This window comes from Hemisphaericaspora subhashii (assembly GCF_019202705.1).
Source record: "Hemisphaericaspora subhashii strain CBS 10753 chromosome Unknown scaffold43, whole genome shotgun sequence".
In the NCBI taxonomy this organism is placed as follows: Eukaryota; Fungi; Ascomycota; class Pichiomycetes; order Serinales; family Debaryomycetaceae; genus Hemisphaericaspora; species Hemisphaericaspora subhashii.
The window spans coordinates 42041-55991 of NW_026057307.1; the positions used below are offsets into that span (position 1 = coordinate 42041).

Sequence of the window (13951 nt, forward strand, 5' to 3'; positions counted from 1 at the left end):
AAAGTCTTGTAATATACATGTATCAATTGTTCGATCAATCTTGATACTCTTCATCTTCATCATCTTCAGAGATGTTCTCCTCTCCTTCGTAATCATCATCATCATATGCACCATTTTCATCGATATACTCTCCAGAGCCTTCAGCTTCAATCGCAGTTTTATATTTCTCAGAAGCACGGGCGTCACTATAATCTACAACTTCTCTCTTTCTTCTCGTCGCTCTCGAATCTAAATTCAGTTTCCTTAACTCTTCTTGTGAGGCTAATAATGGTAAGATTCCGCTTAGGTATTCATACAATGCCAAAACCGGTCTATAAATCTTCGATGCCATTGGAATAACAACCACGGGTTCCTCAGTTTCAATCATACCCAATCTTCGACCAAGAAAGTTAACAAATTCCCCTAATTCACTGACATCCTTTGCAACCTCATACCAACACTCGCTCTCCTCCACCGGCTCTGATTTCACTTCCATCCCGTTGTCATCAAACTCCACCCCATCACTCGTTAAAGCAGCCACCAACATCAGATGTACATCCTGGACAAACACTCCAAATCCAGAAGGAACTTCTCCACCAATAGCAGCCGCATTCAGCAAGCCCCAAATCTGACTCATTTTCCTCACAGAATTAAGTCCACCATTACTACCCTCATCCATTCTCACAAAAAACACTCTTCCAATACCAAAACCCAAATCACCAATCACAGAGGGTATCAATCTAAGTCCCATAGAATGGACCATGGGGTCAGACATAGGATCAACGTATTTCACCACACCGGCGTCGTCATCTTTTCTTTTGGTGAGTTTGATCTCCGCCTCGCGTTTCGTTTCTTCAGTATGTTTGAATCCGTAGAGGACTGATCGCGCGGCGTAGTAGGTTTCTTTATCCCCGGGTAAATCTTGAGCATGGACTGATCGGGTGATTGCGGATTTGATTATGTCGGATGTAGAAAGGGACCATTGGATAAGTGTGCGGATGAGGATGAGTCTGTCTTGAGGATTAGAGAGGGCTGCAAGTCCGTGCGATTCGAATAGTGGAGTAGTGTAGAAGGGGTTGAATGTGATTAGGTATTCTTGATTCTGGGGGAGTTCGGAGATATGGATCTCCGGATGAGAGGGGTCGACTGGGGATTGAATGGAGTCTGGAGAAGGTGGGTTGGGGTGTGGTTTGAGTTGTTTCCATTCTTGTGGAAGTCCGAGGGAGATTGACATTGGTTTTAATTCTGCAATCGCTTTGGCGATCGACGTGACTGGTTTCTTTCGATTTAGGACTAATGTCAACAATTTCTTGAATAATGATTCCATTTCAGGTGATATCTCATCAGTTCCCTCCGTTTCCTCCTCATTCGCCAAAGAAACTTCTCTCGCGTTGTATTTATCATCACATATCCCGTCACTTCCAACCTTGGGCAATCCTAACCCTTTTTCAAAATCTTTAGGACCTAAATTGGTTTCCATCGGTATAACGTCCTTAAACTTATTCAAAAATCCAACAATAAATACTAAATCACTAGCATAGGGGGATTTAATACACGGGAATCCAAGGGCGATTTTTTCCTTTTTGGCTCCTTCAAAATATTCATCTGATAAATTGTCATCATATAAATCATAATACAATCCGACTAACGGACCTGGTAATTGTCTTGTAAGTTTATTCCTACCGTTTTTGACAGTGGTTCTACTTGTGGTTTTGGTGAGAGAAAGTTTAAGTTTCTTTTTGGTGGTGGCGGCAGCTTTAGCAGGTGATGATTTTCTCTTTGAAGCTGCTGGTGTGTCTGAGGACGCAGTAGATGAGAATCCTATAGGTTTTGGGGCGATTTTGGTTAATTTTGAAGGCGTGGGTTTGAACGTTTTGTTTCCCAATTTAAGAATTAATTTAGGTGCTTTCTTTTTGGTGCCTGAAGGGGAGGTTGATTTCAGTACGGTCCCGTTTATAGGGGGATCTGACTTTTCTGTCGTAGGGTTGGATTCGGCATCTCCCTCACTTTCTATTTCTTCAACAACTTCTGGAGTTTCCAGCAAGTCCCCGTCGCCATTATTTGGGGATTCTTCTGATTCCATCGTATCATTCTGATCACCGATATGTGAAGATTCCTTTGATTTCTCTCCATTGGAACTACCATTTGAATTATCATTATTGATTTCCAATCCAATTGAAGTATTACTATCTTCACTTACAGTAAAATTCAAAGTAGCTTGTCTCTTTCTAACAGAATCTAAAGTAACTCTTCCTCTTGGACTTTTCCTAACACCAGCTTTCCCACCTCTTGAACCAGGACCTTGTACAGGTTGAGAATCCAATCTAAATTTTGATATTATTGATTCATTATAATTTTCAGAAGATGAATTTTCAGGTTGTGGCCAATTATTGGAAATATGTTTCCGAGGTCTACCTAATCGTTTTGGTTTTTCATCTGGATTATATTGAACTAATTTAACTGCTTCATCTTCTTCTGTTTCTTGTTTTGTTGAATTTTCTTGAGTGTCGATATCTTTTGAATAGTCATTACCATTTTCATTGAAGTAATTTTCATGATTCTGTTCATTTAAACTGTTTAAGATATGTAACGCAGCCTCAGTAGTTGATTCTTCTACTTGGGGGAGTGGAATATTGTCAGTTTCTTTAGTCGCCGAAATGAAGTCATAGTCAAAAGTAGTATCCTGTCTATGTTCGTTGGTAGTAATATCAGTATCATCTACTTGGTTGGTGTCAACCTTAGTGTTGTGAGATAAATCACTAGTATTATATATATGATGATCTGCTGCTACAGCAGGATCAATGTTTGAATCCATTTAACTTAGTAGATTTTATATATCCTTGTATAGGTAAAGTAATTTGTAACAGAATCGATTTGAACGTAAATGTTGAAATTTTTATTTTTTTTGTTTTTGTTAGTTAAAGAATAAATTATGAACAGGAATAAGAAAGAATGAAAGAATTCAGGGCGCTGAAATTGAAAAGAAAAACAGAAAGCCAAACGAAAGTTGAACCAATAGAAGAAGACCTTAATACATTACACGTCATATGATAGAACTTTGTGAGACAGTAGAGAAGTCATCCAAATCAAAATGAAAGGAAATGAGGATGTGATTCAGTGATTGTTTTGAGTAGGATATAGTAGTACACATTCCCCAAATAAGGTTACTACGTTCAGACATTTTTCATATCATGTCACGAAATACTTTTGCTTGATCTTAGTTGAATGTTGTACAATAAAGTTAATCACCAAATAGATAATGCCCTGCGCACTTGGTAGCTCTCTGTACACTCTGAGTAATAAAAATACCACCAAAAAAAAATTGTAAAAAGACGCGTCTTCAACATCACGTATTTGTTCACCAATACATTCACGCTTCCTATTTAATTCATCAATTAAGATAAAGCAATATGTCAGACTATAATTATGGTAACTATGGAGATGGTGGTTTCAACACAGGCACTCACTCTGCAGGTGGTGGAGGTGGATTCTCTGCTGATAATAGTAGTTCTCAAAAACAACAATTAAGAACAAGTTTAACTCCAGTAACAGTTAAACAAATTAATGAGGCAACTCAACCTATACCAGATGGTGAATTCAAAATACATAATGTAGAATTAAACATGGTTTCATTTGTGGGTGTAGTAAGAAAAGTAGATGTTCATGCTTCTGCTGTGGTCATTACTGTTGAAGATGGTACTGGGTCTATTGAAGTACGTAAATGGATTGATGAAGGTTTAACTAATGTTAATCAAGAACAAGAAAAATTCCAACAACAATTAGATAAATATGTGTTTGTTGGTGGAGCATTAAAAGAATTCAATAGTAAAAAGAACATCCAAAATGCTCATGTTTATCCAATTACCGATTCCAATCAAATCTTATATCATCATCTTAGTGCAATTGAACTCCATTTGAAATCTCAAGGAGTACCAAGTTCTAAAGCTAATAATAGCAATAGCTTATTCGTTAGTAACCCAAATGAAAACCAAGCTCCATCTGGATCGTTGTCCGATCAAATATTGGTAGTATTAAGATCTCAAATTCAAACTATGCCTGAAGGAGTTCCAGTTTCATATGTTGCTCAAAAGTTAAATATTGCTTACGAAGTTGCAATGAACCATTGTCAAACATTAGCTGATGATGGGAAGATTTATGCTGGTTATGATGAAACTACTTTTCTTTGTATTTAGGAGCCACAGGTTAAGTAATTTATATAATCAATACATCAATACAATTTGAGTTACTCTATTACAGCTAACCCATGGGCCCAACAAATTGGGTCAAGGGCCGAATAACTTATTTAATCAATACATGAAGAAAGTTTTATTTCCTCTAGTTAGAAGAAAGCAGGTGTCTCAATTCTATGTCCCAAGACATAGAACGATATATCTACTACTTGGATTAATAAACTTATCGAATAATGTGATATCAATTAACGCGTTGATACAGATTGTAGTTTTATATATGCAGAACTCTAGTTCCGGCATAACAACCGCTGAATTGAGATCATATTTCATAGCCTTTAGTCTTTTGACATACGCCCTTGACCCCATTCAACATTGGGCATAATGATCTCCAAGAATCAGAAAAAGACTCCCAGCTACAATTAAAATACATATCAACCAAACTTCATGATTCTAGTTATTCCAGCAGCAAATGGCTTAATTAACACCAATTCAAGAATCAGAGAATTAACGAGATAAACTTCTATATTAATGTGTTATTAGTCTTCTTTTTAACAATCCTACTAGTTTCTGGTAGTTTAAGCGTAAGTCTTCAGTTATTCGTTTTATATGGAAACCCGTATATAAACTAAAGTAAGAATACTAAAATCTATTAGATTACAGTAAGATTTTTTAAAATAAAAGCGTATTTTCTAAACAAAACCATATTTCAAAAATGCGGGGAATCCATTGGTTTGTAAACCTTCGCCAAGCATCAATAACAATTCTGAATAATCTTAATTTGGATATAGATTTAATTGATTTAGTTGGCAAATAAAGTTAATAAAAATTAATAGCTGGCAAATAAAGTTCTGGCAAATAAAGTTCATAAAATTAATAAAAAAGTAAACGGGGATCATACCCATCTCCAAATTTACCAAGTGGTAACTGGGAAATATGTTGATTTCTGAAAACTTAATGCAATGGTTTGTTTGACAGACGGAGTTTATAAAGCATTAAAAGGCTGCGAAAAATTCTCACATGCACTGGTTTGCAGCCTGGTTAACTAAATGATGTGATGTTTTGTTTAATATCCCTAAATTTTGAGCAAGAGATTAGTTATGAACTGAAGTAGACTTTATAATTTTATGTCTTCACCTTTGGAATTACTAGCAGATGATCGGGCTCGTAATCTTCCTACATATGCTGAGAAATCCCTTCTCGCAAGGAATTCGAATCACGCTCTTAAGGCATTTGGTTAGATGCCTCGCAATATTCCCGCCTAAACTTTACAGTGGACACAAAGTATAAATACACCGTTATTTGACTTACAGTTGGCTATTCGGGCAGACAAGATATATTCTCTATCAACTTTCAAAACAAAAACAAATCATGCTTTATCCTTATATTCTAGCTATGATCTTGCAGGTCATTGCAGCTTTAGAATTCTCAAACAATTATTATGTTATTACTGAATCATACGGTGGGCTGGGCGAAGACATTTTGGTTACCCTGACAGGAGGCTTGTCTCTCGTCGACCTTGATTGGCTAACTATTAATTTGTTAGAGAACTATAATCTCATGTATATCGAAACCAACATCCAACCAACTGGGGAATATTTTATCAATGTTGTTAGGAATTCCGGACGTTTCCATATTATATCATCGGCTCCGAATACGTCTTTTCGTAATTACTATTTATACAACTATGACACAATCACCATAGCAGCTGCCAGGTATGGTGATTTGGTAGTAAGCCTTGACTACTTGGAAAACCACGGGGATCTTTATCTTGTCAATGTCGATTTTCCATTTCGACAGGGCCCAGTTGGGGTTGCCGGGCCGCAAATGGTGGTAGGTCGCTTTTGTGTTGAAGGTTCCCACTTGCAGGTGAAAAGTTTAGAGTGGCTGAATGAACTGGGGTGCGTGGAGCTTCATCGAAGCATCTTGGAAATCGATATAATGTGGGCGGGTATAACATGCTTGGAGGAATCCGTCTTGTTAGCTTCCAATCCAAGAGAGACTTTCACAGTTGCTGGTTTTGGTAGAAATAGTTTAATCAAAGTACTCAATGCTGATAGTAGTAGAATATCATATGAATCAACCCTTTTAAGAATAGGTGATTACCGATTTGAAATTGGACCTGGGTATGGCTTTGATAAATTCTCATTCGAAAATGACCAATCTGAAACCAATGTACTAGTCATCTCGTATCCTGATTCTGCCGGAGGTGGTGTGGGATATGATTGCCCCTGTGAATGTGATTTTGACATCTTACCTGAAAGAGCTCTACGGTCAGATGACTACGGGAAATCCAGCACAGCTCGAGAATCAACTACCCCAACAAATTCAGAGACAGAAGAAACCACAGAGACAGAAGAACCTACAGGGACAGAAGAAACCACAGAGACAGAAGAAACCACAGAGACAGAAGAAACCACAGAGACAGAAGAATCTACAGAGACAGAAGAAACTACAGTGACAGAAGAAACTACAGAGACAGAAGAAATCACAGAGAGAGAAGAAACTACAGAACAGGTTGAATCTAATACAGGAGAAGGCTCGGAAACGACTGAATATTTTACCACTTTGGAATCAAGCGAGATATTTGATGAAGCGACTACAACAGAATTCGAAACATCAGAACCCCCCATAAAATCTGAATCAAGCGGCCGAGAGTTGGAGTCCACAAATACAGACCTAGAAACCTCAGAAACCTACTTACCAGAATCCAATGATGAATCAACTTCGTCTGAATGGTCCCAATCATTTATTTCCGTAGAAACTGAAATTGGAGAAACGTCCGAGGAACCTAGCTTCGAATCTTCTATAAAACCCTCAAGTAAAGGGGATAAGTCAGACGAAAGAAGTACGGAAGTCTCCATTGTATCACCCGAAAGTGAAGATTTTGAAACCACTCAAGAAATAACTACCGAGTCAACCTTTGTTCAAACAGCAGATCAAGTACCATCCAGTCGAATAAGAACAGATTATTTCACTGTTGAGGCTGAAGATAATGATTCTTCACAGCTTGTGCCAGATTCGACTTCATTGGAATCGAGTGGTATTCAACTGACTGATACTTGTTCCCTTAGCAACGACGAGGAATCAAGTGCTCGGTGCACCAAAAATTCCGACTGCAATGGTGAATCAGTTTCAAGTTCCATTGTTTCGAGCACTATAACTGAAGTAGTTATGATCACTGACTGCGAAGGTTCCAAAAAATGTACGTCTTGCATTGCTAATTCTACCAAAACTGGAAGTGGCAAGACTGTCTCAAAGAAAGCTGTGGAAACTACCACCACTTTTACAGTTCTAACTACTCGCGAGAAAGTAACACGTTCTGGGATGGCAACTACTATTCCCACGACTATTATCAGTATTAGTACATATACAATTGATCTAATTGAAGAATCTAGTCCTGTTACTATTGTAGTAGATACTGATACTACCGGTGAACCCATTGGAGCTTATGACGATAAGAGTCGTGGTACCATTGCCTTTTATGGTCCTCAAGGAAGCTCAGTTCAATCAAATTCGGTAGACATTTCTACGTCTGAAGTCATTGAAGATTTGATTCCCCCAGTAACCACTGATATGCCCTCTGCTGGGACTGCTGTTAAGATCTCTACTCCAATATTGGTTCTTTCCCTACTAGTTAGTTGTTTACTGGTCTAGATATTTTTAGTGTTTTATTTTATATAGTTCTAATGTTTTAAGTGTATAGTTAAGATTCTTCAAATCAGTATGCCTCCATGGGGAGATTTCCTTATTATTATTGGACTTTTTCAATCACCTAATTGAATATAACTATTTAATAAACGAACGACAAACCTATAGACTTATTCTAATTGAAAGGGACCTACAGGAATTCAAGTTCTTTCCAAACTTGATCAAGAAATTCTATGTACTTTGTGATAGTTGGTGTGGTGTCTTACTGTTCTGTTACATGGTATGTTTACACAAATAGTTGGCTACGTAATCGTTGCACAAAGCTTGACTCTACATTCACTCTAAACAACTAATTACAAGTTATACATATATAAACTACTCCGTCTCTTCATCAATCATTGGGTTATGTGATTGTAGTTTTGCACTAAAAAACGCGTCCCATAAATCGAAGTTAGTCACTGATTCTCCTTGTGTCATCCCTTTATTAACCAACGTATCTGTCCCTCCTGCATTCATCAACGTCAATGAATCAGCCTTACTCAAATCCTTCTCTCTAGCATTTGCAATCAATGATGCTGTTCCTCTAGACGCCAGCGCTTGAGGTGTTGCTGACTCTTCACGCTCCGAAACAGGTGTCATTCTATCACCACTACGTTTTTGTTCTCGAATGTATTTCAACCTCTTTCTGGTTGACATTATAATAATACTCTCTTCTACAGTATTCTCAATAGCAAACATCCACACGGTTGTTGGTTTCGTTTGTCCAATCCGATGAATTCTCGATATAGCTTGTAATTCCAAACTAGTATTCACTAACGGTTCACACAAGAAAATATGAGTTGCATTAATCAAAGTCAAACCAGCAGCCTGTGCTTTTGCATTCAACAAGAAGCAAGTGATTTTATTCTTGGGATCTTTAAAAGTTTCCACCGAATCTAATTTCTTCACTCTTCTGCCGGCACCGATTTCCGGAGTTAGGGTTCCATATGATCCAATGAATGAAATATCCATGGCTTTGAAAGCACACCCTAAGATATACAACATATCTTGCCATTGACTAAATATGACAATTTGAACATCGGGATCGCGACTCTTGAGATATATCACTTGCTTAACAATCATGTCGACTTTGGAACTATATGAGGATTTCAAATTGATTTCTTGAATTTGTTCAATATCTTTGTCAGGTAGGGCCTTATATATCGAATGTAATTCATCTTGGTCTGTTGGTATAGCTAATGAATCATCCACTTGTTTTGCTTTGAGGTCAGGTTTATAATGGGTGAAATTATAAACTGTAGATGTGGTTATCAACGACTTACACATGGGACATGAATGACGATTCCGTAACCAGTGTTCCAAACATTCTTTACAATATTTATGTCCACATTGTGTTAACGAACCAATTGTGATTGTTGATCGACAAATAATACAAATCAAGTCCTCTTCCTCTTCTTCAGCCTGCTTGTGATTATGTTGAGTCGATTTATCAACCAAAGTGGTCAAATATCTAAACTTGGCAATCGATTTATCTATCCTCTGTTTCAAACTAACTTGTTTCGAATAATACTCCCCAATTTTAATCATCAACAATGATTTATCCAATCGGTCTCGACTGAAATTAAAACTAGCTGGTTTAACAGTATCACTAATCTGTTGTAATCTTTTATAATAATCAATCCTACAATTAAAAACAGCATTACAATTCAAATTTAGTTCTCTTTGCATCAAAACAATCGCCAACCGTTGATTATCCAACAACACGCCCAATCTATCGGTCATATCCTTCACTAATTGTATTTGTACTCCCAGTAACAGCTCTTCTCCGTCTTCTTGAAGGGTATTTATACTCACAACCAATTCCTGCAACGAACAGTTCACCGCTGGTTTAATTTCATCACGTTTCTTCCCCAATTCAGTTAAAAATCCCACATCATTCAACTTCAGCAATTCCAATTCCTGTTCACGTTTCTCTTGAGCCCGCCTGACTCCGATTATATTTATCGAATTCTCAGTTCCTGTGATAAATTCACTCCGGTCCCCAAGGGTCTTCGTAAGGATGTATAAATAGCTCGAGATTCGGTCTTGGTCAGCGATAGTGGATTCATATTCGTTTCCCTGCGGATTTTTATCTTGGGATAAGACTGGGGACGAAAGAAGGGTGAGAAGTTCTGACATCCACTGATTTATGACTTCTGCCTGGTTGTTGAGTTGGGATAGGAGCGATGCTACTTTATTGACAAATATTTCAACCTTGAATGAGACAATATAATTACCAAAACCAGACGCATCCATGACAGGAATTGATTTAAATAACTTCTTAGAATTCTTTGGAAGTAATATCGTACCATCGTCGAGATAATCAGTGGTTGATTCTCGATTAGTTATTCTAGCTTTGATTAGCTTTTCAACATTCATGATCGACAATTTCAAAATATCTCCTCTTGTCCGTTCTGCCAATTCATAATATCTCAGTTCATACCATTTAGTCCTGGCAATTCTTTCATTTGGTTCCTGACTCTGATCCCACACAAATCCGTTCTCAATCGGTTCTTCATCATTCAATATAAATTTCTCAACAGGGACTTGATTAACCAAACTTGCCAATTCGTTCGCGCGGGCNTCAATATAAATTTCTCAACAGGGACTTGATTAACCAAACTTGCCAATTCGTTCGCACGGGCTGATTCAGCCGATAGGTCAAACCATTTATGCATCTGTTCTGGAATATTAAAATCACATTTATGTTCCTTTATCAATGTCTGGAACTCCGGATCATAGGTTTGGAAATATGAGGATGCTAACAAGAAATAAAATTTATGCAATAGAACATTCCAATTCCTAAGTTTCAATCGGGTGGATTGGATTGTATCTTCAAGTTTCGCAAGTGATTCATCTTTTGGTTTACGCGATTTATGATCATCCGATTGAAGACTTCCGATCTCATCGTCCTCTTCTTCGTCTTCATCGTCAACCGTGCTTCCGTCCTGTTTGTCATGCTGCTTTTTCCATTCAGATCGCTTTTGTTTATACTCCCTTATATATTCCGCTAAAATCAATTCAGTCCGATATATAATCTTCCTTGTCTCGCCAGCACCAATTTCCAAAAACTTCAAAGCCATTTCCGGCCAATACACATATTCCAAAAACTCACCTACATCAACATATAATTCAATCAACGACTTTTCAATAAATGTAATGTCATTATATGCATTATTCAACATATCATTTAACAAATTCTCTAAAGTTTGTAATCTCAACAATCCTCCACCGCTCCCACCAATTTCTCCCAATCCACGTAAACCACTAATATTCGTCTTTCGATACTTCTTCGATCCCACATTCAACACTCCAATTTGCGGCGAACAACAAATCTGCCTTAATCGAGAAAGCCAAGTTCTCATATATGATAACACCAATCCCAGCGGCTCCCAATCCAGTGAAATCGGATTTCCATTCACATCCAAACAAATAGCCGCCAAACATTCTTCAAACCTTTGATTATAAAAATCTTGTTCAATAGGCGTAAACGGAATCGTTAATAATATTCGTTGTTGTGGAGGAAGTTGAATATCATCATGCACCATTGCTTTCGTATGTCGTATTGAAATCTTGGTCCATAATCTCACGAAATCTTCTGTGGTCAATTTATCCCAGATATTTGACCCCATTTCACCCATAAATGGGAGATATTTCAAGAATTGTAATGTGGATAACAAATCCCGCAAATCCTTTTTGATGGGGGTTCCACTTACACCCCAAGCGTGAAATCGGGGGATAAGAGCTGCTGATTGGAATGCTCGTGAATAGGTGGAAGAAACCATTTGGACTTCATCGAGAACAACTCGCCAGAATTGTGTTAGCATTAATGGAGATTCATAATCTACTGTACGATAAATTTCTGGGACACGGTTGTGTTTGATAGCGAGATGGATTTCATCTTGAAGGGCTTTTTCGTAGTCGGTTTCGGTTTGGGTATTGGTGGATCTTATATTTGCCTTTCCTGAAGGTTTTGAATGGGTCATTGTAAGTTGGAAAAGGGATTTATAGTCTTCTAATAACGCTTCTTGTTCATCTCTAGTATCTGCTACTGACCTCTCTTCTTGTTCATCCTCTCCATCTTCATCGTCACCCGTATCAATAGTCGCATAATTCACTCTTTGTTTCTTTCTCCCCATTCTTGTCTTCTTATTGGTTGAAGAATACTTGGCATAATCCAACTCCTTCGAAATCGTAGCATATGTCGTAAAAACCACATCAAATTTCCGTAAATATTCTGCAATTAATGCTGGTTTATTTTCTAATTTCGGATATCCATTTACTCCAGCATATACAGTCACCGCCAAACTAGGAGCCAAATGAACAATTTCTTTCACCCATTGTTTCAATATCGATTCAGGAGCAATCACTAAAGTTGTTTTTGCTTTCACGATCGTTTTCATATCCCCAAATGAGTTCAATTGAATCTTGACTGGTTCATTGATTTCCAGGATTGGTCTTTGGTTCAATAGGATCAAAGTTGTGATTTCGACGGTCTTTCCGAGACCCATTTCTTCACATAGGAGTCCTTGGGCAGGGAGGACGGGTGGATAAGTGTTCTTGTCAGCGTCGTTGTGATATGATAGGATATATTCTATCGCTTGTGGACGCAGAAGGGTTTGTGAAGTGAGATGGTTGTAGAAATATAGTTTGTTGTCGATTATTACCCGTTTCCAACCAAAACAATGTTGATTTAGGAGTTTGTATAATAGTTCATCTTGTTCTTCCTTTTCCGTGGGTTCGGAATTGAGTAATTGGAGATCTAAATCAGATAAGAATGGTACTGGTTCTGTACGATTGGTTTCTTTATTAAGCTTAACATTCTCCATTCCTAATAACCAATTCACGGTCTTTTTTTGAAATCGTAATAAATTAGTTTCTAATTCCGGTATATCAAACGATTCCTCATATTTCGGCATCAACGCCGTATTCTCCGAAATACATCTATAAAACAAACTAGGACTAATTTCTTCCTCATCATCCTCCACTACCCCATATATCATCACCTCATTCTTAGTTGGAAATGGCACAATCTTCTCCTTCAACAAATTATTAATCCTAACCAAAACATCATATTTCCCACTCAGGTATAAATCACAAACATACCCAATCCTATATTCAATCTCCACCTCGATTTTACTATTTGCAGTATCGAAACCTAATTTCAACCTCGGTGGTATATCAACCAATATCCCACTCTTGAGCTGTTGTTGTCGTTGAAGATTTAATAAATAGACTTCATCGGAAATATCTTGAGACATGGTCATACTGAATAATATCCTCGAGCGTGATTTTGCAATCTGTTTGTTCTTGATATATAATAACCCATCGGTGATTTTGAAAAATACATCACTTGATTCAAATTCGTAGTAGGTGGAACTGGAGGTGGAGGAGGAAGAAGAAGTGGTTGGTGTGAGGCAATTTAAGAACTTTCCGTAGATTGGGACAGGCGAAATATCTTGGAATTTAATATGTCGATGCACAAGCGAGATACTTTCCAGTAGTTGTTCATCTACAGAGTTAGCTTCTGATGGGTTTAGCTTTCTTCTTTTATTGGAGTTGAGTTTGAGTTCTGTTGATTTAGTTATGAATTGTGACATGGCGTATAAATCAAAATGAATTAATTGCGCGTTGCTAAATGAGGAACTTGAATCTGTTGACTGTTGGGGTTGAAGGTCTGGTTCTAATTGAACCATCTCAATATTTTGTGGTGGAAGTGAGAAGGATGACATCGTTACCCCTGTCTATTCGATCGTATATATCCTGTTTACTTTCAGAATAATGAAAAAGGAAACCGTTATCTGAATTGACAGAACAAGCTTTTTTAAATTTTTTTTTTTTGCCTATTTGCCCCGGACAATGTAGAGCTACCAAATGATTTTATAATCAGGAAATTTACGAATACTTCCTCATCAGTATGTTACCATTGTAGACTATTAATAAATTTACAGAGATCAATTCAAGATATGCAAAATAATGTTTAATATTATATTTATCTATAAACTTAATCCTTATAAACAAAACTTCTTTTTTCTGAAAATTAACAATATCAAATTGATCAATCACACCTAAACATCTCTCTCTCCTGATAATAC

At 37.4% G+C, this 13951-nt stretch overlaps 4 protein-coding genes across 4 annotated transcripts; 2 read left to right on the forward strand and 2 right to left on the reverse strand. All coding sequences in view use genetic code 12, as the record gives it.

Moving 5' to 3' along the window:
* Positions 1 to 34: 34 nt before the first annotated feature.
* On the reverse strand, positions 35 to 2794 carry J8A68_003326 (uncharacterized protein; the record flags this gene model as incomplete). Its single annotated transcript, XM_049407171.1, has 1 exon — positions 35 to 2794. The coding sequence occupies one exon, from the start codon at positions 2792 to 2794 to the stop codon at positions 35 to 37; it is 2760 nt and encodes a 919-aa protein (XP_049263380.1).
* A 595-nt stretch (positions 2795 to 3389) lies between these two features.
* Positions 3390 to 4172, forward strand: RFA2 (Rfa2p; the record flags this gene model as incomplete). The annotated part of the gene is made up of 1 exon (XM_049407172.1): positions 3390 to 4172. One exon carries the CDS (start codon positions 3390 to 3392, stop codon positions 4170 to 4172), a length of 783 nt encoding a protein of 260 aa, XP_049263381.1.
* Positions 4173 to 5537: 1365 nt separating this feature from the next.
* Positions 5538 to 7823, forward strand: J8A68_003328 (uncharacterized protein; the record flags this gene model as incomplete). The annotated part of the gene is made up of 1 exon (XM_049407173.1): positions 5538 to 7823. One exon carries the CDS (start codon positions 5538 to 5540, stop codon positions 7821 to 7823), a length of 2286 nt encoding a protein of 761 aa, XP_049263382.1.
* Positions 7824 to 8192: 369 nt separating this feature from the next.
* Positions 8193 to 13588, reverse strand: J8A68_003329 (DEAD/DEAH box helicase; the record flags this gene model as incomplete). The annotated part of the gene is made up of 2 exons (XM_049407174.1): positions 8193 to 10337; positions 10418 to 13588. 2 exons carry the CDS (start codon positions 13586 to 13588, stop codon positions 8193 to 8195), a joined length of 5316 nt encoding a protein of 1771 aa, XP_049263383.1.
* Positions 13589 to 13951: the final 363 nt, after the last annotated feature.